Genomic DNA, 24,988 nt, shown 5'->3' with positions numbered 1-24,988 from the left:
CCAGTCCCACTCACACCAAGCCACGCCCACACCAGTCCCACTCACACCAAGCCACGCCCACACCATGTCCTACTCACAGCAAGCCACACTCACACCATGTCCCACCCACTTACTTCATCAGGCCCCTCTCCTCATCCCCCTCACCCATCACCTCAAGGCCTGCTTCTAGTGTCACTTCCTGTGTTCCCCTAGCCATTTAACATTTCTTCAACCGTCCCTTCCTGTGTTCCCCTAGCCATTTAACATTTCTTCAACCGTCCCTTCCTGTGTTCCCCTAGCCATTTAACATTTCTTCAACCGTCCCTTCCTGTGTTCCCCTAGCCATTTAACATTTCTTCAACCGTCCCTTCCTGTGTTCCCCTAGCCATTTAACATTTCTTCAACCGTCCCTTCCTGTGTTCCCCTAGCCATTCAACATTTCTTCAACTGTCCCTTCCTCTGTTCCTTCCTCTGTTCCTCCATAGTTCTTCGTCTCCGATGAGGACCCCCACATGACCTACAGGTCCGACTCCTCCACCACCCCCCATGGGGTGCGAGACGTGAGCATCGTGACCCAGTCCGGTGTGGGGCTCGAGACTGATGACTCCACCTCCACAGAGTGAGTCCCGTAAAACAACCTGGAAACGCTCCTTTCTGTTATGAAGGTTGAGTTGTGTTCCTGTTTGACAGCTGTTCTGACGACTACGGAGGATCTGTGGGAATCTATGAGCTTGGAATGTTGAAACTGATCTTTGATAGGCTAGAGAGGCTAAGCCCCCTCCCCTAAGTCTGCACCTATCTAATTGGTTGATCTTCAAAGATCGCAGCCTAGATTGACAGTAGATTGAATTTGGCAGACTGTTATCCAAGCCGCCAATCCCACTGAGGTTTTAATATAACTTGATGTTCTTTCTCTATTATTTTAATGACATTTGTGCATCTGTAACACACACGTGCACATGAACGCATGATTCATTCTGTCATTGTTACGGGTGGGAGGACAGAAGTCTCCCCCTGGTCTCCGCGCCCGTGTACCTGCTGTGGCGTCGGTTGTGTAACAATCGTGTTCGTCATTTTCGAGAAACGTTTACCAGTCTTCTTCACCCTCATTGGCCGAGAGCCACTCAGAAGCTCCCCTGATTGGCTGTCGGGTTACCATGACCCTGGCATGTAGAGGGCCTGCTGCGTGTGATCCGACCAGACCCAATAACCTCCCCATATATCAGCCGTTGCCATAGAAACCCCCTGTCCTCTGGTACCAGAGACGGGGCTGGTTTGCAGTCGGTTCGTCTGTTCTAGCCCAAAGAACGGGTCCAGTCTCTTCCAGAACGTCTGAAAGACCTGAAGCATCCCTGGTAACAGAGGGCTTGTGGAGGTGTTTGGATGGTGGATCTACCTGAAGCTTCGTCTGGAGTAACCTGGAGGTGTTTTGGGGTGAAGGACTGAAGGAACCTAAAACTGGTCCTGAAACCTTGATTTGGACCAGGTGGTTTGATGCGTATGGTTCATAGGATTGCTGCCTCCCCTTTTCGTTTACATCTCCTTATTTACATTATCGTCAAAAGCGACTTGGATAAGTGACGGAACCAAAAAAACAGCTGGACAGGAAAAACCAGGTTGGTCATTTTGTGTTTATTATTTATTAGCGCTAGTGCAGCTCAGCCGCTGATCACACTTCACAGGGCTTTCTACGTTCTGTGCTGCGTAACACTCATCCTCCGGAGGAACGTCTCACTTCATATCTGTGTTTTAAGGTCTGTGGGTGACGAGCGGTCCGACTGAGCTTCTCCCTCCTCCCACTCCTTTCGTCCTTCCCTCCTCATCCCTCCGTCTCCTCCCTCCTTGTCCCCCTCCCCCGCCCGCCCCAGGAAGCCAGAGTCCCCCAGCCCGGCCAGCCCGGCGTCTTCCAAGGCGGGCGCCGACCACCCCCCGCTGGGCCGCGTGTCCTCCACCAGCCGCAGCTACGACCTGACGGAGCGCCGCAGGACGGGCAACATGACAGGGGCGGAGCAGGCCAAGTACCAGCGAATCCCCACCGACGAGAGCGAGGCCCAGACCCTGGCCTCCGCCGACCTGGACGGCATCAAGAGTGAGGCCCAATCCCACTTCGACCCCTCACCCCTTCCCCTTCCCCCTCCCCCCTTCCCCTTACCCCTTCAAAACAAGGGGGAGGGGTAAGGGGTAGAAATGCGATTGGGCCTAAGAGAGACCGCTACTGGCTCATCCCTGACCCATCCGGGCATCTCTACTTTGATTGGTTCAGGGAATCGAGCTTGCCTGTCAATCACATTCGATTTGGTCTCATTGGGTGAGAAACGTAGGAAGGAGAGAGAGCAGAGAGTTTATTCTCTCCGTCTGCTTCCCAGGCTACCTTTTCAGTGTAGGGGTTGCAATAACCAGTTCTAGGCTAAAGGATTTTTCTGTATGATACAAGAAACTGGGTTCGTTTCCTAACACTGGCACAAGACATTTCTCATGTATGTGATGTCTAGACAGTTTTACAACTCCTGTGTGTGTGTGTGTGTGTGTGTGTGTGTGTGTGTGTGTGTGTGTGTGTGTGTGTGTGTGTGTGTGTGTGTGTGTGTGTGTGTGTGTGTGTGTGTGTGTGTGTGTGTTTTAACGAGCGGCTCTGTGTTTGGTTCCACCTGCGGGCCCTCTTGACACATCAGGAGGGAGTGGGGCCAAGCCATATGATTCATGGCCGGTGGCCCCGCCCCCTCAGTGGAGAGCGCCGCCCCCCTCGGAGAGCAAGTCAGACAGGGTCTTTAATAACTTTAGCTGTTCCCCCCCATCAGCATCAGAGGGCCCTGGAACAGACCCCAGATACAGCCTGCACTAATGAGAGAGAGAGGGGGGAGATGGGATGGAGGGGGAGAGGGAAAGGAGGAGGAGGAGGAGGACGGGGTGGGTGGATGAGGGATCAGTGCTCAGAAGCTCATTAAGGTCTCTATTGGAACCAAGAGGATGACCCTGCAGTCCATCAGGACGTCTCCTATCTGTTGATTAGCCTGGGAAGAGGGCAGCTGGCTGCTGCTCAAGCAGCAGTGTTTAACATCCATCACCGGCACCACCGCCTCCACCAGCACCGCCCCTCCTGTCCCCTTCTGGGCCCGGCCCAGCTCTGTCTTGACTCCCGGCCCCGCTAACGCTCTCTGACGGCTCCACGCCTCGGCGCGGGTCAGCCGCCGGTCAGGTTGCGGGTGTCACATCACCAAGGCAACCGTGCCAACTTAACCCCCCCATCTCTAAGCCCATTCCTCCCTCAAGAGGCCGGTGCCCCCCATGGGTCCAGATAAGCCCAGGTTCTGGCCGGCCCATCTCCGCACTTTTCAGGTCCACTGACCAGCGCCTGGCTGCCCCTGGTTGGAGCATGGAGGTTGACTGATCACTAACTAGGGGAAGGTTTATAGAAGGGAAGACTCTATTCGTACAATCAGCGTTTTTGGGGTGTTTTGCGTTTCGAGACGGTACCAGGTTGTATTTGTTTTTTCCCAGGGATGGTTTTAATGAAGGAGAGTTTTTCAGTTTATAATGTGGGCGTCACTACTGTGGAGGCAGGTAAGGGCGCTCTAATCTCAAGGGGAAACCACCGTTTCCATATCAGAATCCATATGTGCTGTTATTTCTTAGAGTTAGACTGCACTGTGATTATATTTGTCAGGGACTATAATGTTGTTTGCAGTATCTGGACAGAGTTGCCAGAACAACCGGTGGAAAGGTCAGATTGTCACTGTGATTTCAACACATTTATTTAAATAGTCCTTATCATTCCCTCGTTTTAACGGGGTGGATCAACGTTACGTACTACATATCATTCTCTATCCTTTAACCGCTCCCTATGTGTCTCTGCTCTCCTGTCCATTGCGGCAATAAAAGCACACATAGCCACACATGTTGTAGAATAACTAAATCCCTTACCCTTTCCTTTTCCAAATGGGACCACGATTAATTCCGTCCTCCAAGGTGCCCTGCTGGCTCCCGCCCTCCTAACCCCGGGAATGTGTCCTCTGTTCAGGCCATCGCTTTGAAGATGTCCCCGGGGTCCGCAGGCACCTGGTGCGGAAGAGCACCAAGGGACAGGTGGTCCACACAGGGAAGGACCACAAGGAGCCCAGCACCCGCAACCGCAAGCAGGACCACACGCCCCACGAGGTGAGAGCCCGCAGAACCCCCAGCCTCCACCAGGGGGCAGGGGCGAGCCCAGGGATTGGGATATGCCCTTTAAAGCAAGGTGGATGCAACCCTGACCAGCCCTTATTACGCAGTTGATGACAATCAATATCTAAAAGAGTAAACCGAAACGGTTGTGTTAGGTCATTTGATCAAGTTAGGTATGCATTCTCCACACTGTAACTACAAAGTGTTATTGTGGGCCAACCTTAACTAGCCTGGACACGCTGCTGCTGGGTTTAAGCATTGCCCTCTGTCGGTCGGTCTGTAGTCCTTCTTGGGACATGGTGTGTGTGTGTGTGTGTGTGTGTGTGTGTGTTTAACGAAAGAGACGGTTTGGTGGTGATCTGGTTTTTAACATTGTAGAGGGCGATGGTGTTCCAAATCCGGGTTTTAGACCCAGAAACATATATGTAGGACAGAAATGTTGAAGATGGAAAAATGACTGTGACCTTTTAATCTCTCTGATAAGCAGGATAATGAAGATCCATGGAAATGTTTTGGACAGGCTTAGACACTGCCCCCTCTCTCCAATCTTCTCTTTCCTCTCCTCTCCTCCTGTCTGTCATCCCCTCTCCCCCTCTCACTCCATCCATCCTCCCCATTAATCCTCTCCTCTCTCTCCCCTCCTCTTACCTCCTATCCACTCCTCTCTCCTCATATCTTCTCTCTCTTCTCCGCTACTCTCTCATCCTCTTTGCTCTCTCCTATCGACTCCCTGTTCCTTTCCTCTCTTCCCTCCGCCTCTCTTCCTCTCTTAATCTCCTCCCTTCTCTCCTCCTCGCTCCCCTACTTTCCTCTCTTCTTCTTTTCTTTACAATCTCGCCTCCCCTTTGGTTTACCTCCTCTCCTCCCCTATCTCCTTTTGTATGGGGGTCGGCCAGGGACCGGGACGACATTAAAAATGAACGAGTTACTTCTTTCCTTTCACACACCCAATAGAGAGGGAGAGAGAGAGGAGGGCGTAGGGATGAGCCCAGGTAACCAGACACTGTGAGACATGTTTTATTCACAACCAGACTCACACACACACACACACACACACACACAAGCATATGCACACGCATGCACGCACATACGGACACGCACATACGGACACACACATATGAACACACAGAAACACACATACAGACATGCACATTCGGAAACGCACACGCATACGGACACACAGAAACAATACACAGACATGCACATTCCGACACACACAAATTCGGACACACACACACACACACACACACACCGAGGATCCACAGACCCACAGGTAAACAAGAGCTCAGAGGTGGTATCCTGTAGAGGTGTGTGTGTGTGTGTGAATGGAGCGGACCTCTGTGGGTCCTGGTGTCTGGATCAGCGGTCCTCTGTGTGGGACCGGGTCCCTGGATCAGCAGCGCTCCCACGTCTCTCTGACCTGTGGCCCCCCCTGCCCGCCCAGCCGGTGGTTCTGTTCCGCTCCGCCTCACGGCCCCAGGCCCTGCTGCTCTCCGAGCTCCTCAAGATGCGGCCGCAGAAGGTGAGGCGCCGGACCCCCGCCCCCGGGCTGTGTGTGGCGCGGTCGGGCCGTCAGGGCATGGTGTGGGGGGCCCCCGCCCGGACTCTGGAGGATAACACCACGGGGGAGAGGGCTGGGGGGGAACTGGTAGCATGGGGCTGGGGAGTGTGGTTGGCTCACAGGGTGGCTAACAGCTTTGTGGATGTCGTCGTTGGTTTGTTGTTTAAGTGGAGGTCCTGTGTGTCTACTACAGGAGATGGGTCGGGTTGTGTGTGGTTTAAAACCGGCGGTACTGACCCCATCAGAAGTGTTGTTGTGTCTTTTGAGCCTGAATAACCCGGAACGGAGTGAAGCACGTCGGCTGTCGTTGTTCTGATCACATTCACATGCTCTGAGGCTTTTACTTTGAAAGGTATTTTCAACCTGCTTCCACAGTCAACAGGGCAGGTCTTTTACTTTGGTGTGTGTGTGTCTCGTAACCCCTGCTTCCTGACAGCACGAGCTTGGATGTGCACGGTCTCTCACCTCTGTCCACTACCCCCTCTCACTCACTGTGTGTGTGTGTGTGTCTCTGTTTTTGTCTGTCTGTCTGTCTGTCTGTCTGTCTGTCTGTCTGTCTGTCTGTCTGTCTGTCTGTCTGTCTGTCTGTCTGTCTGTCTGTCTGTCTGTCTGTCTGTCTGTCTGTCTGTCTGTCTGTCTGTCTGTCTGTCTGTCTGTCTGTCTGTCTGTCTGTCTGTCTGTCTGTCTGTCTGTCTGTCTGTCTGTCTGTCTGTCTGTCCCTCTGTCCATCTGTGTCTGTCTTTGTGTGTGTGTGTGTGTGTGCTTGTGCCCTCCAGGTGTTTGTGGAGCTGAATGAGCTCACCATGGACAAGAACCAGGAGATGCAGTGGAAGGAGACGGCTCGCTGGATCAAGTTTGAGGAGGACGTGGAGGAGGAGACGGAGCGCTGGGGCAAGCCTCACGTCGCCTCGCTCTCCTTCAGATCCCTGCTGGAGCTGCGCAAGACCATCTCCCATGGTGAGCAGGAGGAGGAGGAGGATGGGGGCCGGGGAAGGACGAAGAGCTGAAGGAAGAAGTTGTCAGGGAGAGAAAGGGGAGGAAGAGCAGAGAGAGTAAAGTTATGGTTCCACGTTGACGCACGTGGATCGGGTTTTAGTGAGCGGACCAATCACAACCCTTGCTGATGCGTCGCCTCGACGCAAGGTTACAGTTTTTGGGATGCGCCCGTCAGGCCCTCGCGGTGGACGTAAGGAGGGTCCGTAAGGACGTAATGGGTCCGTGAACCCCCTTGCGTTAGCTTAACGTGAAACCATAACTAAGCCTTAAGAGACAGAATGTGGACAACTCTGTATGTGTATTGTGTCTTAAGAAGGCATCTGCTCTTTGTATTCTACATTGTTCCAGGCGCGGTTCTGTTGGACCTTGACCAGAAGAGTCTCCCGGGCATCGCCCACCAGGTGGTGGAGCAGATGATCATCTCCGACCAGATCAAGGCTGAGGACCGGGCCAACGTCCTGCGGGCCCTGCTGCTGAAACACAGGTAACTGGACCAGGGACACCCAGACCCAGCTGGACCAGGCCCAGTTAGACCAGGATCAGTTACACCTAGACAAGCCAGACTAGGCCCAGTAAGACCAAGACCAGTAACATCTAGACCAGTTAAACAAGGACCAGTTAGACCGGGACCAACTTGATAGCGCGCGGGTTACTTGTATTCTGTATGTCTTGTCTCTGGTGACACTAATTGACATCCCTCGAGGCAAATTATGTCATTTATGCAATCCCTCTTCCTCCTGCTAACTCTGACCTCCATCCCTCCCTCTTCTTCTACCTTCTCCCTCCATTCTCACCCTCCATCCCTCCCTCCTCTCACCCTCCCTCCCTCCCTCCTCTCTCATCCTCCCTCCCTCCTCTCACCCTCCCTCCCTCCCTCCTCTCTCATCCTCTCTCATCCTCCCTTCCTCCTATCTCACCCTCCCTCCCTCCCTCCTCTCTCATCCTCCCTCCCTCCTCTCTCACCCTCCCTCCCTCCACTCTCACCCTCCCTCCCTCCCTCCCTCCACTCTCACCCTCCCTCCCTCCACTCTCACCCTCCCTCCCTCCACTCTCACCCTCCCTCCCTCCCTCCCTCCACTCTCACCCTCCCTCCCTCCACTCTCACCCTCCCTCCCTCCACTCTCACCCTCCCTCCCTCCCTCCCTCCACTCTCACCCTCCCTCCCTCCACTCTCACCCTCCCTCCCTCCACTCTCGCCCTCCCTCCCTCCCTCCCTCCCTCCCTCCCTCCCTCCACTCTCGCCCTCCCTCCCTCCACTCTCACCCTCCCTCCCTCCCTCCCTCCACTCTCACCCTCCCTCCCTCCACTCTCACCCTCCCTCCCTCCACTCTCACCCTCCCTCCCTCCTCTCTCACCCTCCCTCCCTCCACTCTCACCCTCCCTCCCTCCCTCCCTCCCTCCACTCTCACCCTCCCTCCCTCCACTCTCGCCCTCCCTCCCTCTCCCCCTCCACCCACTCCTCTAGTCATCCGAGCGATGAGAAGGAGCACACGCCCCACTTCCCGAGGAACATCTCAGCAGCCAGCCTGGGCAGCCTCATCCCCCACCACCACCACCACCACCATCACCACCACCAGCCCTCCAACCACCATCACCCCCACCCGACAGAACCCACGGTCACAGACCCCCTCATGGGCTCCACCACAGTCCCCGGGGAGGCGGAGCTCCGCATCGACATAGAGAAGAACGACGCACAGGTGAGTCCAGGGGCTCACCTTGAATGGGTCGCAGGGTCCTCATCAGGGGACGTTTCCGTTTTCCTGATTCCCCCTGTTTTCTGATGGTAGCTCTGATGTCTTCCTGTAGTTTTCCCAGAGTAAGGAGTCCTCCTTGGGGGCCATGCATCGCTCCAAGTCCAAACACGAGCTGAAGCTCCTGGAGAAGATCCCCGAGAACGCAGAGGCCACGGTGGTCCTCGTGGGTCAGTGATCTGTTCTCCTCCTCCACAGAGCAGCTAGTGTCTTCAGCTGCGCTCAAAGGGGCCGTTTGTTAGAGGATCCCATAGACAATAGGGACGGCGGCCATGTTGTATTCTTTGTTAAATCTCTTCACACAATGCCGATGTCGAGACCTTCTGGCCATCCGTCTATCAACCTATTCACTCATCCATATTTCTATCCTTCACTCCATCTATCCATCTCGCTATCCATCATCCTTCAATCAATTAGTCCATATGCGACCATACACATAGAATCTATCCACTGGGCCAACCCCCTTAACAACCTACCATCCATCCAACAAACAGTTCTTCCACCATTATGACCGCATCCATCCAACGTCCATCCCGCTTCTCTAGCCTCCCGACCCCCCACAGCCATCCACCCATTCGGCCCATATGTTCTGTTCAATGTACTACGATCCGTAGTGGTGTACTGAGTGTCTTCTGGTCCGGTTCTCCAGGCAGCCTGGACTTCCTGGAGCAGCCCACCATGGCGTTTGTGCGGCTGCTGGAGGCGGTGGAGCTGGACTCGGTGCTGGAGGTCCCGGTGCCGGTCCGCTTCCTGTTCGTCCTGCTGGGCCCGCCCAGCACCAGCATGGACTACCACCAGATTGGACGATCCATCTCCACCCTCATGTCTGACAAGGTTGGCCATGAAATCTGACATCATGCACTTTGGGTTTAGAGATCTTAAGTTGTAGCGCCTGGTGATCCCCAGTGTGAACCCAGTGTGAACCCGCTGTGAACCCGCTGTGAACCCGCTGTGAACCCAGTGTGAACCCAGTGTGAACCCAGTGTGAACCCGCTGTGAACCCAGTGTGAACCCGCTGTGAACCCGGTGTGAACCCGGTGTGAACCCGGTGTGAACCCGGTGTGAACCCGGTATGAACCCAGTGTGAACCCAGTGTGAACCCAGTGTGAACCCAGTGGGAACCCAGTGTGAACCCAGTGTGAACCCGCTGTGAACCCAGTGGGAACTCAGTGGGAACCAAGTGTGAACCCAGTGTGAACCCGCTGTGAACCCAGTGTGAACCCACTGTGAACCCACTGTGAACCCAGTGTGAACCCGCTGTGAACCCAGTGGGAACCCAGTGTGAACCCAGTGTGAACCCGCTGTGAACCCGGTGTGAACCCAGTGTGACCTCAGCATTGATCCCGTGTGACTCGCCGTTAGCTCCGTCTGACTCCCCCTTCCTCCCCATCGGCCCCGACCAGCTCTTCCACGAGGCGGCCTACCTGGCAGACGACAGGCAGGACCTGCTGAACGCCATCAACAGCTTCCTGGACCTCAGCATCGTGCTGCCGCCGTCCGAGATGGGCGGGGACGAGCTGCTGCACTCGGTCTCCCGCTTCCAGAAGGAGATGCTCCGCAAGAGGGAGGAGCAGGAGGTCAAGCTGCTGGAGCCCAAGAGCATGGAGGAGAAGGGTGAGAGTCCGCTCCTCTGAGGCCAGGGTCCACCTGGACACAAGACGGCTATGGGTTGATATTGGATGATTCAGAAAAAATTTAACTGCGGGAAACTTGTGTTGGTCCACTTTACATGATGAGATTTTGTTTGCGGTAAAAAACATTGGACCTAAAAATGTCAGAAATCAAACCACCCAATGATCAGGCATATCCCTGTCGCATATGGGGTACACCAGCAGTGCTCTGGTGTACCCCGAGGTGGTGGGGGCAGCTCCACCGTACCCTGACATGTCCCCCCCCCCCCCCCCCCCCCCCGGTCCCCAGAGGCCCTGCTGAAGCCCCCCAAGAAAGAGGACGACCCCCTGGAGCGAACGGGCCGTCCGTTCGGCGGGCTGATCCGGGACGTCCGCCGCCGCTACCCCAAGTACCTGAGCGACTTCAAGGACGCGCTCAACGCCCAGTGCGCCGCCGCCGTCCTCTTCATCTACTTCGCCGCTCTCTCGCCCGCCATCACCTTCGGAGGACTGCTGGGTGAGACACCGACACAAACACGTCAAGGGCGAGGGGCGTTTATTTGTTACCCGGTTCATTTGAAAGGCATTTCTATGTTTGCCTGTATTGTTTTACATGGTTTGTAAGTGTGCGATGCTGAATTCAGGTTTCTTAAACGCTGTGTTTGGATACAAACAAAGTCTTGATTGGTGACTTGGTTCCAGGGGAGAAGACGGAGGGTCTGATTGGTGTGTCTGAGCTGATCGTCTCCACGTCGATGCAGGGCATTGTGTTCACGCTGCTGGGGGCCCAGCCCCTCCTGGTGGTGGGCTTCTCAGGACCCCTGCTGGTGTTTGAGGAGGCCTTCTACACGGTGAGTACCCCGCCTAGGTCCTCCGCGAGCATCGCAGCACGTACGAGAGGGGCTCACAGACGGCCTCAGCCGTGGTTGATTTTGTAACGATGCATCGTGGGGGATGGTGTTTTAAAGGTTTTGCAGAGACACCCGGGTGTCGTGCAGTAGAGTGATGCATTGTGGGGGGTTGTGTTTCCAGTTCTGCAAGGCCAACGAGGTGGAGTACCTGACGGGCCGGGTCTGGATCGGCTTCTGGCTCATCATCATCGTCACGGTGATGGTGGCGTTCGAGGGCAGCTTCCTGGTCCGCTTCGTCTCCCGCTTCACCCAGGAGATCTTCTCCTTCCTCATCTCTCTCATCTTCATCTGCGAGACCTTCATCAAGCTTGGCCGGGTATGCTCATCATCATCATCGTCGTCCTCGTCCTCTTGGTGGTAATCGTAATGCTCACAGCAGAAAGCATCCCCCACAGGCCCGGGTCCATGAGGCTTTAGTCCTCCTGTCTACGTGGTATAAGGTGGACGACCATGCGGAGAGGGCTTCTGCCTTGTAGCCTCTCACTCCGGATTCCAGGGTTTGATTTCTGGGTGCGCGTGTGCGTGTGTTATGCAGATAATGGTGAAGTTAAGTGAGTGCTTGTTGGACGTGTTCCAAAACTCGGGGTTCAAACGGTTATGTTTTCATAACGAGGGCTTATCTGGAAGCTGGACTGATGAATATGCTCTGTGATTGGCTGTGAGTGGTGACTGGGTTCCTGCCTGGGTAAACTGTTATCTAATCTAATTCAGAAGGAGGACAAAGCTGTTCTTCTGAGAAATAGCTCCAGTGTGTGTGTGTGTGTGTGTGTGTGTGTGTGTGTGTGTGTGTGTGTGTGTGTGTGTGTGTGTGTGTGTGTGTGTGTGTGTGTGTGTGTGTGTGTGTGTGTGTACTGTATGTTTATGTATGTATATAGCTACATTCAATGTTTATGTGCTGAATATATATGATGTCTTTTTTGTCTGTGTATGTTTATAATTGTTATAAATGGGTAGATATATACTTAAATCCTGTGTGTGTTTATATGCTGTTATAAACATTATTGATGTATGTTTTGTGTAGATGTACTGACTGAATTAGTGACATCTCTTTCACAGATCTTCAAGGAGCACCCGTTGAAGCGCTGTTCCCTCGGTAACGGTAGTGACTCAGAGCTCCAGAACCTGACGGTGCCGCTGGTCGCCGTGGGTAACGGCACCGTGGTGCCGCTGAATGTGCTGGGCGAGCCCAACACGGCGCTGCTGTCCCTGGTGCTCATGGCGGGGACCTTCCTCATCGCCTTCTACCTGCGCAAGTTCAAGAACAGCGCCTTCTTCCCCGGCAGGGTGAGCCCACGCCTCCTGCCTCCCCCTCCTCCCCCTCCTCCCCCTCCACCCCTCTGGGCCTTTTGTTAGGAAGTGTCCCTCGTTATGAAGGGTGTGACTGTAAGGCAACACACGTCCCACTGGCGTGCCGCTAGCTCATGCATGTGTTAGCCATAGCGTGGAAATGGGCCACACGTTGGTCCGCTACGTTTATATGACCTGCTATAAAGTTCCTGCTAGCATTTAAGCGTCTAATTTCTGCCGGGAATGCACCCTTTAGTTGTGAATGCTCCTCTGAGAGTACCTGAATTTAAGTCTTTAACTCAACTTTATTACAATGAACAAACGAAAAGTAATCTTATGTATCTTGCGTTTTGGAAAAGAAATCTACTTCACCTTGCATTGTTGAGATGCTAAAGGGAAGAACAATGCATTGTGGGTAAGAGGGGAGGTCCCCGTGACGCCGGGGGAGCGGGGCGGTCTTGTCTGACTGCTGCGTGTTGGTCGATCAGTTCCGTAGGGTTATCGGAGACTTCGGAGTCCCCATCGCCATCCTCATCACCGTGCTGTTGGATTACTGTGTCGAGGACACGTACACGCAAGTACGTATATCTACCCACTGATCTGCCTACGACCCTAACCTACCTATCTACCTATCCCCCCACAAAGAACCACATACTGTAACTCCACATCATCCCATGGTTCTTCTTTCTCCACCTCCTACTCGTTCTGTTTCTGTGTCTCTCTCAATCCATCCGTTTTCCTCTTCCTCTGTCCTTACGTCCCACTCTCTCCCTCTCCGCCCCTCCCGCCCTGTAGAAGCTGAGTGTCCCCAGTGGTTTCTCGGTCACCAGTCCGGACAAGAGGGGCTGGTTCATCAACCCTCTGGGCGTCGTCAAGCCCTTCCCCATCTGGATGATGTTCGCCTGCGCGCTGCCGGCCCTCCTGGTCTTCATCCTCATCTTCATGGAGACCCAGATCACCACGTGAGTGGACCCGGACCACCACTAGCGGGACCACCAGCGGTGTTTAGGCTAGAGGGTCCCTGCAGATAAAGGCCGGTGGAGCTGCCTGTGCTGCTGGGTTACCGACAGACGGCCTAGTGTGAGAAGTGACCCTTGTGTGTACCTCTGTGTGTCCAGGTTGATCGTGAGTAAGAAGGAGCGAATGCTGGTGAAGGGCTCGGGGTTCCACCTGGACCTCTTCCTCATCGTGGTGCTGGGGGGCTTCTCTGCGCTGTTCGGCCTGCCCTGGATGGCAGCCGCCACTGTGCGCTCCGTCACCCATGCCAACGCCCTCACCGTCATGAGCAAGGCCGTCGCCCCCGGCGACAAGCCCCGCATCCAGGAAGTGAAGGAGCAGAGGGTCACGGGTCTGCTCGTGGCCATCCTGGTCGGTGAGTGGGCACTGTCGCGGAAACATTTGTATTGTTTTATCAATTTAATGGTATGGTTATATTTATTGGTCTTCATTTTCATGGCCGTTATTATTATTTATGATTTCCTTTTAACACCAATGCAGGTTTTCTTATGAGTGTCCATAACCTGGGCTGAGAGCTTCAGTTGGGAATCCAAACTAAGGCAGGACTTTTACTTTGTAAAGCAGGAAGTGGCCACCAGAGGCATGTGTTGATTGCTCTGTGTCTCCTCCCCAGGACTGTCCATTGTGATCGGGGAGCTGCTGAGGCAGATCCCCCTGGCCGTCCTGTTTGGGATCTTCCTCTACATGGGCGTCATGTCCCTCAACGGCATCCAGCTCACCGAGCGCATGATGCTGCTGCTTATGCCGCCCAAATACCACCCAGACCACACCTACGTCCGCAAGGTAACCACGGCAACCCATCAGCATCACATCATATAATACCACCCAGAACACAACTCGGCCACAAGCTTACTACAACCACCCCTCAGCATTACAGCATATAGTACCACACCGTCCACACCTATGTCACAAATCACCATAGTTACCCTTGCTCTGGTCTGATTGGTTGGTTACGTTTAGGGTCCTCAAAGAGAGGTCTAAATGGACAGGGATGCTACATGGATTGGGTCTAGGCAGCGTGTCACAGTGTTTGTCCTGTGCAGGTGCGGACACTGCGGATGCACCTGTTCACCTGCATCCAGCTGGTGTGTCTGGCAGCGCTGTGGGTCGTCATGTCGACCGAGGCGTCGCTGGCCTTCCCCTTTGTCCTCATCCTCACCGTCCCCGTCAAGATGTTCCTGCTGCCCCGCATCTTCACCTCCAGAGAGATGATCTGTGTAAGTTCATCCCGTGATATACCCCTCCATGCGCCACTACCAGACCATAATCTGTTGATCTCTCACTGTGGTTGGTTCTCTGCATCTCTCCCTCTGTTCATCTCTCCGTCTCTCTCCCTCCAGCTGGACGCCGACGACGCAGAGCCAAAGTTTGACGAGCGGGAGGGACACGACGAGTATGACACCATGCATATGCCAGTTTAACGTTGCCCAGCAACCACATTCTTGACCCAGGGGGTGACTGATCACGCTTACACCACCAATTCTGTGTGAGTCCGGAGTCCGACTCACTTTCCTAGAATACACTGTGATTAAAAGAGGTAAACCCAAACCTTGAGTCCAGCATTCCGAGACCAGAAGCTGATTGGACGAAGCTCCGCTGACGACGTGGGTCTTGGGTCATGACAATGGGTTCAGTTAAGTACCAACCCATTCAAGACCCAACCAATCGAACCTCGCACGAACTGACGCCTTTCTCTCTTGTTAGCTGCTGGCATCGAGGAGGAGTCCGGCCGTGCGCCGCTTGTACTAATATAGTGGAACACTTGTGCGCACAAAAACACAAACGACTAAAAGATAGTGGCTTAGTTTAAATTAGAGTAGCCTTTTAATCACCAGAGATCATTTTTGACCTGTGTTAATATTCCAGGGGAAGAGAGGTTAAAAATCTGGCAATGATATTGTTATGATGCTGGACCCAGACTAGGATTATAACCTGGGATTAGAGTGGTCACACATTCCTCTTTTACCATCTTAATTTATTTTAACTCACCAAGCGCCTTAGGAATAGAAATATGGGCTGTTTCCTGCCTTTATCTGCCTTCTCTTAGACCGCAGCCACTCAAGCTTCCAGCACTTTTTAAAGACAAAGAATCTGGATGAGGAACTAAATGCTGTGTGTTTTAACGTAGATATTTGTAATATTTCTGTCGTCCCGCTGGACCTCTAATATACCCGCTCAATAAATCAGCGTTGCCTTAATTAGCTTTGTTGTAGCTCCCTAAATATATATCCCTGTGACTGATGTTTAATGTAATGTTTCTGTATTTTACAAAATCGTATTTATATGCATACTAACTGGCTGAATGTCGTTAGTTTTAGCCAGAGAATAGCTAGCTATGTTGCTTTGCGTTTGTGACTGGGGGAAGGTGCTGCAGTACATCGTCTCACCAACAGGGGGAGACATAAAAGTTGCTGAGACATAAGTACTGCTGTACCAAAACCTTATAAATAAAAGCATCAGGGTACACACTAGTTACTAGATCATATAAGTCACTCGTCAAAACAGGTTATCTACCGTAGCTAAATAAAATTGTTGTCATGTGGCTTGGTATTTTTTATTTTGCCCAAGCCATTGTGGCATGGTGTTCTGACTTATTCACTTAGTGAAATAAAGTTGAAAGGTTATTTTGTTAGCGGTGCTAACTAAATATAATTGTGTTGTTTTGATTGCCAAACGTAGTGACGTATTAGTTTTTAGTCTGAACGATCATCAGTTCATTCATCTCAAGTCCTGGCACGCACTGAGCTTGAAAAAGTTGTGCAAGACATTTCACAACCCTTTTTATTGACCTATTGGTTTTCAACATTCCACAATGTGTTTGTAACTTCATTTTACATTTGTCTCTGGTAACGAAACTAACTATTTGCATTGCTTATAGAAGAAACCTTTCATTCAAGAATCATACTTATTTAACAAAATTCTACTTGATTCTAGACAATCTTGAATTTTGGCACCAATCTCTTTGCTGAAAACAAAGGCTTGTCAAACATTATTTTTAATTCATGCCAGGATTGCCGATAAGAACTTATGTTTTGTCTCAGAGTTTACTTGAGATTTATTTCTTTTCTTTGGTCCTATGTTTCTGTACATCTCCCATACCATCACAAGAGAAACCTGTTGGTATTCGTCACATACTGAAATGTATCTAAATTAAACGTTTTGAATGCCCTTCAACCGTACAGTGTCCGTACAGTATGTATCTTTTGATTTCAAAATGTTTGAAGAGTGATCAGCACAAATTGTTATTTGTACTATGTGTGTTTATCCAAATGCATTGTTACAGGAGTGAAGCTAAGATTGAATATGTAAAGAAAAAAGGTTTAATGAAGGTGTGTGTGTGTGTGTGTGTGTGTGTGTGTGTGTGTGTGTGTGTGTGTGTGTGTGTGTGTGTGTGTGTGTGTGTGTGTGTGTGTGTGTGTGTGTGTGTGTGTGTGGATCTGGCCTGTGGATTGTGTTAATCTGAATGTGACCAGTTTGTCAGAAGTAAATGCTATATTGTTCCATTTAAAAAAAAACGCAATACAAAGACAGAATTTACCTTGTACATAATTGGTTCAAATATTGATGGCAAATAAAGATAATTTTTTATTTATTCTGTCCGTTTCATGCCGTGGTTTCATATTCCTTCAAGTTGTAGCATGTTGTGTAATCACTGAAATGGTTCAGCTATGAAAATTGTTTCATTTTTTTCGGTGTGTGTGTGTGTGTGTGTGTGGTCGGGTTTAATAGGAGATTGTTGATTTGTATGGTTTGGGCGCTAGTCTGGAGGGAGAGACGGAGAGATGGCGACTGTGTTCCTATTGCTTGTCTGTGTGGGAACTCTGCTTGGGTCTGCCGGGGCTCAGGAGGCTTACGACCGGCTGCCTAGCAAATTGAAGTTGGGGGTGGACATGGCGTTGGAGATGCGCAACTCTCGTGCCGGAGTAAAGCGTCTCCTTCTCTACTTCAAGGGCCTGGGACAGTCTGACATCCAGGTAGGAGCCTTGTTCACACTACATGCGTCCGAGGGCGTGTCTAACGTAGGCCTATAGGGGACTAGTCTTTGTAGACGCATACTGCAATCAAATCGCCTCCCTCTACAAAGCTGATGCATGGATATTAATACAAAAGAGGACCCAAACTACTAAAAGCAATCCTATTATTCCACATTTCTTTAAAAATATATATCGGACGGATCAGAGCCGACGCTGGCCGTTTCGGCGCCCTAGGCGACTCGACATCACCTTGCGCCCTTGACAAGTCTTCCGAGCGGGGGGGCAGGTTGTTAATACCCTCTGCTTCCATATCAGTAGCCAGGGAATGATGTGACCTACATCTATCACAACTTCTACATGAAAGCAACACAGTGTCCCAAAGGAACCGTGGACACCAGCAACTGTCCCTTCAGGAACAGCAAGGTATAAAAGACGCACCTTCTCCTTCTCTGTAGAGAAAGTATTAGAGGTTCAATCTTTTAATTGAGCTGCCTGTTGTGACTGGTCTGTGGTTCTTGTGTATTCATGCATCCCGAAATCGACTGTGCCATTTGTTACAAAACCATTGCCGGTAAGATCCAGGCCAGTCCCAAGCCCTACATCAACTGTATCCGCAAACCAGCTCTGACTGAGGTCTGTTCACATATTCAGCTTTCTCCATCCACCCGCTGCACTGGAAGTCTAGGATCAAATTCAAACCACTGGATCTTATATAGTGTCGAGTCCCATGGGTGTAACATGAATGTTTTGTGTGTTTGCTGTCAGGCCATGAAGAGGAAGAGAGTGAACTACTGTAACGAGATGGGCTACAGCAGCGGAGCTCCTGGCGGCCTTGCCGATATAGAGGACACATATTTTTGACAAACACTCGACCGACTTTCCTAATCTTCTAAATAGTGACCTTATGTATTTGTTGAAATTATTAAAAAAAAATATTTTTCTTTTTCTTTTTGATGGACAGTTACTGTCAGCTGTGAGTTAGCTGGGTTTAACAATCAATCGAAACCGTCACTACCGTGAGGACACTGGAGGCTCATTCAACATAATTCCTCAGAGGCTCGGGGAGGTACTGCAGTCATTATATAAACACACCACTAGGGCTAGACAAACGTCGCTGCTGTGTACCAAACTGAACCGCCCTCTGATCGACCAACAACCACTCTTCAAATAGGTTCATTTAAGTCAGCTTTGGGTGCCCGACGTCAATGTTGCATTGGATTTTATTCTTGAAATAAAGATTTAAAATAAGAAAAAATAAATATTATAAATATAGTTCAGTAAATAAAGTATGACCATAATTCCGAGAACGGTTGCATTCCATGATTATTGTCTCCTGTTGACAATTTAGTGGTATCAAAGGTTGGGAACCACTTGTCTAGGAGGTTAAAATATATAAAATAAGATAACACTTAATAAATCCTCTGGAGGGGGAATTCCTGTATTACATTGCTCTGCTGTCTTTTTAGTCGTGTTGTTCCCATGTGGGCTGGGTGTGTTTGGGTCGGGAGTGGTGGAAATGGATCTGTTGGGGGTAAGGGGGTGGTGGTGTGGTGTGGCTGTGTGTGTTGGGGGTACGGAGCCGGGGTGGTGGGGCTAAGGGGGTGTGGTAGGGCTGGTTGTGTTGGGAGTAAGGGGGTGGTGTGGAGATGGGTGTGTTGTGTGGGGATGTTTGTGTCGGGGTAAGGGGGTGGAGGTTGTTATCCTGGCAGCGTAATCCTCCAGTCGCTCAAGTGTAGTCAGAGGTGGGGAGAGAGAGCGAGATGGCGGCTGCGTTGTTATGGCTTCTAGCTGCGGGGACTCTCCTCGTGTCCGCCGGGGCTAACGAGGCGTACGACCTGCTCCATGAAACATACAAGAAGGGAGTGGACCTGACGCTGGAGCAGCTTAACTCTCACGTCGGAATCAACCATCATTTTCTCTTCTTCAAGAGCCTGTCGAAGTCCGACATCCAGGTAGGAGACGTCCGAGTAACGCAGTCCACTAACGGTTCAATGACCCACCAGAAATGTTACCGTTATACGGTCCAACCGTGTGGTTGTGTTGGCGGTTTGATGTGTAACGTTAGGCTATATTATGGTTATTATCATATTGACTTTATATGGACTAATACCTGCTTCTCTACGTCTGTAGCCCGGGTTTGACGTGGCCTACATCTACCACAACTTCGTCCTGATGGCGACAAAGTGCTCCAAAGGAACCGTAGACACAAGCAACTGTCCGTTCAGAAACGACAGGGTTAGTAGGGAGGACATCACGTTCTCTTTCACACATTAGCTTTCCCCGTAAATAATGTATTGCAGATGTAATCTCATACGAATGAACCTGCGTGTTGTGACTCATTTGTATCCATTTAGCCGTTAATCGATTGTGCCGTGTGCTACAAAACCTACAACGGGGTCGTGGAGGCCACACCCAAGCCCTACATCCACTGCATCCACAGACCGGCTCTGACCGAGGTCAGCACACAGTATTTACTTTATGCACTGGAATCATATTCAAACCTCGTCATATTGAATGACCTGTTGTTGGGGTTAATGAAAGCATGTGTTGTTGTTGTTTGTTTGCTGCCAGGTCATGAAGACAGCCAGGATAAACCACTGTAATGAGATGGGCTACAGCAGTGGAGCTCCCACTCTACTGGCCTCCATAGGGGCATGACATGTTGGGAGAGTTTCAAGTCTTCACACTATAGTGACCTTTTTGGAATTCCTTCCCATAGCACATATTCTTTTGCACTGTGCTCTTTTATATTCTGCGGAACATTTATCAAATATTGTAGTGTATTCTGTAAAGTATTGACTCTGTAAAAATGCTTTTTGGACATTTCGGACACAAGACTCAATACTTACAGCAAATTTATATTTGTAAATGTATCTTGATCGTAATCTCTTTCTTCGGTGACGTAAGATGTTTCTGGTAAGCCTTATAGGAATGGAATAAAGGACTAATAAAACTCCTCCTCTGATCATTTCTGAGAAACTTGTCCTTGCTAGTTTTATCAGGGCTGCAGCCATTAGTTGGGACAGAATATTATCAAATACAATTTTGATCATAGATAAGTTATTAAAGTAATTTATCGGGTAGAATGCAATCCTTTCCTGCTTAATTTTGCAGTTCACTTTAAAAGATTGGATCATGGATCATTGTTAAAGGAATAGTTTAATACGGGTTCCCCAAACTTTTCCCAAGTGTCCTTGACCCCTAGTCACCTACTGAATATGTCTATTCCTTCAGGGCTAGAGCCTCCATATGGATTATTTAAGGATTTCTTAATGCCCCTTTTCCTATCAAAGGGATCTGAAGTCTCTATCCCAATCCCATATCATTCTGTGTTCCCATGAATGTAGTTTAGCTTCGCACCCTGTATGTCTCACCCCTTTGTTGGTAATTTGAATCGTACTTTTTAAGTCTCCCTTTTACTATTGTTTGCATTCACACCTCAAAAACCTTTCAGGAAAAATTGTTCATGATGTTACATTAAATGTATTTATAAAATAAACTTTTTTTTTCATTGGAAGCTAAGCAGACATCAACTTCCTTTTGGCCCTGCAGTTTGCCTGTCCGTAACAAAGAAGAAGAATAACTTAATTTAAAGAAAATCATCAGTTACACAAAATAAAACCGAACAGCCCAGACGACTGCACAACTCAAAGACTTTGATTCAAACAACAGGCAAGCTGTGTGGTTTATGGGGTAGCAGCAGGGTTTTGGTCTTCTAACTTCTTTGCCGAATCCCCATGGCTGGTGGTTGCATTAGCTAACATACAAAATATCCCATACATTCACTGAAGAACAATCGTGAAACTAAAATGCTAATTTCTTGCTACAAATTATATCAAGACGCATTTTAATGCATCAACTAGGTCTTGCATTGGTAACTCCTCAGAAACTTGTCTATCAGTTTAAGACTGCTGTGCCAGGGTCTATTATGTTGGAGGTTCTGGGAGGAAGGGAGGATCTTGTTTGGGATCCGTTGGGACCTGTAGTATTGTTTTTCCCGGGCTTCCTGGGGAGCAACTCCTCAGTGTGGGGCGAGGCCTGACTTCCTGCAGGTATACTAAAGGCATGGGCCCTGCCCACACACAGACATGCCCCTTCAGGAAAGAAAGAAAGTAAGACCAGCTAAATTCTGAAAGTTCATTATACAACATATCACCTTGTCAAACGTGTTTTACGTTGCTTTGTGTACTTCTTCTGTCTCTGATAGACTGTGCCGTGTACAAAGTGTTCAGCGGTGAAATGGAGACTCAGCCCAAGCTGAGACCCTCATGTTGGTGGCTCATAACTTAAAACACTTAAAATGTCAGTATTTTGAATGTTTTGGATGTTGTACATTAGGAGATGGCGGTTGAACCACTACCAGACACTAAGTTACGTGAGCGGAACGACTACCATTTTTGATATCTTCCTGAACTGACACTCTATTGGCTGCATACCGTACACTCTAGCTACTAAGCGTGTGCTCCAAGAGGTTTGGCTGCTTGTTTTTATCCTGAAAATGCCTCAATGGCTCTCCAATTCGGCGCTCCTCTAAATAGTCATCTTATAAAATGGGCCCATTATAAGATACAAATCTGCTGGACATCTGTCCTAACTGGAGAGGGGCCAGATACATATGCCAGATTAAATTAAACATAAACTTCCCTGTTGTCTGGTTCACAGCCTAGAAATACCCTTCTCCATACTCTAAATCATCTGTTGAACTCCTTTCAAAGCATGGGCTGAACCCTAAGAGTTCATGAGTCAGTGGTGAAACACTCGGAGGAACAGCAAAACCTACTGGCTGAGGTAGAACACAGCAAGCGTGAAATCAGAACATAATCCATCTTCGGTTTAGTTTGCTGTAGAGCAGAGGGACTAGGAGCCCTAGGTTACTGATCAAACACTGTAGTCTACTCTAGACCCATATGTCAGAATACTTCTGACAGTGCTGGCTGTCAGAATACACAGCTGTTTAACAGATTTTAACTGAGGAACGTTGCTACGCCTTACAGAGCCTTTGATCTCTTTCTGATGGTGACAGATGTTTGTGCTTAACCTCATAGGATAGGAACAAAGGCCTCGTAAAACACCTAAATATATTCATAATATTGATGGGCCTACTGATTTGAGTTCTTTATAGACCGATCATTTCTCAGAAACGTGTCTTTGTTTTAGGTTTTTACATCCTGTGTAACAAACAAAGAAGCAAAACGAATAGCCATTAAACAGTGAAATGTGTCAGGACACGGCTGTGACTATAACATCTTGCCCTGTGGATATGTTTTGATAAGGCCTTGTTTCTCGGAAATGTGTCTATCCAGTGTCAGACTAAGCGGTGCCTGGAACTAAAAGGGGTGTGTTGGGGCTTTCAGGGTTTGTTGTGGTGGAGGAGGAGGGAGCAGGGAGCAGAGGGGAGGGAGGTTTCTGTTTGGGATCTGCTGGGACCTGCTGTTTGATGTTTATCCCGAGCTGCCTGTGGAGAAACTCCTCAGTCGAGGAGCTTTGAACAGACAGAACAGAACATGTGTGTCTTGCTGTGGGTGGTGTTGGCGATCGGGGTGCTGCTGTGTCCTGCGCAGGCCATCGACGGATACAGCCGGCTGGACCAGAGCAGCCGGGCCGGTGTGGACCTCGTCGTCCAACAACTGCATGCTCATGTCGGAGTTCATGCGCATTTCCTCTTCTTTCGGAGCGTGGAGAAGTCTGACATCGAGGTAATCCAGATATTATTCTGAAAACATTTGTTTTACATATCTCTGAAGGAGATGTATAAAATCTAGTTGGTAATTATCGTCATTAAGTAAACGTTGTTGTAAATAGCCTACAATGGTAAAAAAATTAAAAGGTGAATACAGGACCAGTTATTTCATACATTTTTTATTGCCTGCTCTCTGTCCTTTCGATTATTTAATCAAGGATAATATATAATAATTTGCATATAATTGAATAACATTAATCAATTGTAAGCTAATGGCATGTGAGTATGGTTTATTTTGACAGCAAATGGTTTAGCATGCGGCCTCTCTAAATATGAACCGTTCTGTTCCGTTCCAGGCTGGGTTCGGGGCGAGGCACATCTTGCAACCACTTCCTCCTGAAGCCCACCACTTGTGCTAAAGGAACAACTCCTGCCACCGCGGAGAACTGCCCCTTCAGGAACGATAGGGTGGGGGTATCCTCATGATGAAAGTTCATTGTCTTACCTATTTTGAACAATCGGCTTATCTAAAACATGACATGGTTTGCCGTTGCTTTGTGTACTTCTACAGCCTCTGATGGACTGCACAGTGTGCTACAAAATGTTTAGAGATGAAATAGAGGCCGAGCCAAAGCCGTATGTCCACTGCATCCAAAAACCCAAACTCACCCAGGTAGGTCTGCCATGAGACATTATATTAAGATACCTTCATGTTGAGAGCTAATAACTTAAAACTCTTAAAATATATAATTGTCACTGATTTGGATGGATGGTCTCCACCAGATGATGAGGCAATCTCGACTGGACCACTGCAGAAGGATGAGTTACACGATGGGAGCGCCGACCCTACTGGCGTCCACCCAAAACTGATCCCGTGTTGGCTTTCAGACCTCAGCTCAATAGTTATCCTACCATGTAGAATATTTTCATTATTTCTTTAATAAATCACTATTTTCTTTATTATATTTTCAAATGTTAATTTTGTCAGTTTTGTTCGATTAGTAGCCTAACTTAATACAGGCTAATCAACTTTGTAATGTAATGTTTTTTTAATTAAAGTCTAAATTCTCTTTACTCTGAATATTTATTTGTCCTGTTGAGCTCTTTTCATAACAGACTGAACCCGACTAGTTCACAATCAGCGATTAAACGCTGGAACCACAGCGACACATACTGGCTGTAATAACCCCCCCCCCCCATGTTACAAATAATTTATAATTACAAAGAATGTAATCACAAAGAGGTCCTCGCTATGCCTGACATTGTGATGGTTATTATTCAGACAGCCCGCAGCAATCACTCAATAGACCCAATTCGATTATTGTCACTCTAATCAGATTATACAGAAAACTCTCGTACAAAGTCCCCGCATTCCATGGCCAATCTCTGTTATGAGTGCGTGTGTGTGTGTGTGTGTGTGTGTGTGTGTGTGTGTGTGTGTGTGTGTGTGTGTGTGTGTGTGTGTGTGTGTGTGTGTGTGTGTGTGTGTGTGTGTTTAGAAATAGTGACCTACTTTACCTTTGCAGACTTGTGTTCTTGTTCCCGAAAGGATAGTAGCAAGAGTGAGCGTTGACAGAGTAGCATTGACTGGGCTGCTCCAGTCACAGCCTATTACAAAGCGTGCTCAACAAGGCCTTCCCCAAGGTGGTCCACAGAACCAGGCCTGAGGGCGTAGCCGGAGTGACATCACAGTGACATCACGGTGACACCGGAATCAGGGTCCCATCAGTGTTGACCTCAGAGTGACCTCAGAGTGACAATAGAGTTGACATAGGACTGAATTCCGTTTGACATCACAGTGACACCGGTATGACATCAGTGTTTCCATCGTTGTTGACATCAGAGTGACATCACGGGGAAATCTGTGTTGACATCATGGCTGCAACAGTGTGACATTGCGTGACATCACAGCGAAATCAGGATGACAGAGTAAAGGTTTGACATAGCAAACTAGGGAAAAGTACTTTACTTTTACTATACTTAACAGCTATTTACTTCAAGACACACACACACACACACACACACACACACACACACACACACACACACACACACACACACACA

General features: G+C 49.6%; 1 protein-coding gene across 7 annotated transcripts in view; it reads left to right on the top strand.

The window, feature by feature from the left end:
- Positions 1–16,796, top strand: part of LOC130377154 (anion exchange protein 2-like) — a 49,865-nt gene extending 33,069 nt beyond the window's left edge. For 5 of the 7 annotated variants that reach the window (XM_056584149.1, XM_056584148.1, XM_056584150.1 and 2 more), the window contains 19 exons: positions 465–598; positions 1,848–2,068; positions 3,995–4,131; positions 6,475–6,655; positions 7,043–7,178; positions 8,160–8,391; positions 8,501–8,615; positions 9,095–9,279; positions 9,849–10,059; positions 10,366–10,572; positions 10,758–10,906; positions 11,088–11,282; positions 12,023–12,250; positions 12,742–12,831; positions 13,049–13,215; positions 13,372–13,625; positions 13,884–14,053; positions 14,314–14,487; positions 14,611–16,796. In XM_056584149.1, coding sequence (XP_056440124.1) covers positions 465–598; positions 1,848–2,068; positions 3,995–4,131; positions 6,475–6,655; positions 7,043–7,178; positions 8,160–8,391; positions 8,501–8,615; positions 9,095–9,279; positions 9,849–10,059; positions 10,366–10,572; positions 10,758–10,906; positions 11,088–11,282; positions 12,023–12,250; positions 12,742–12,831; positions 13,049–13,215; positions 13,372–13,625; positions 13,884–14,053; positions 14,314–14,487; positions 14,611–14,691 — 3,267 coding nt within the window. In that variant the 3' untranslated portion in view covers positions 14,692–16,796. The other 2 variants (XM_056584154.1, XM_056584153.1) reach the window with 2 other exon arrangements.
- Positions 16,797–24,988: the final 8,192 nt, after the last annotated feature.

This window comes from Gadus chalcogrammus, chromosome 23, assembly GCF_026213295.1.
Source record: "Gadus chalcogrammus isolate NIFS_2021 chromosome 23, NIFS_Gcha_1.0, whole genome shotgun sequence".
Lineage (NCBI taxonomy): Eukaryota > Metazoa > Chordata > Actinopteri > Gadiformes > Gadidae > Gadus > Gadus chalcogrammus.
This window is presented reverse-complemented; position numbering and strand designations above follow the sequence as displayed.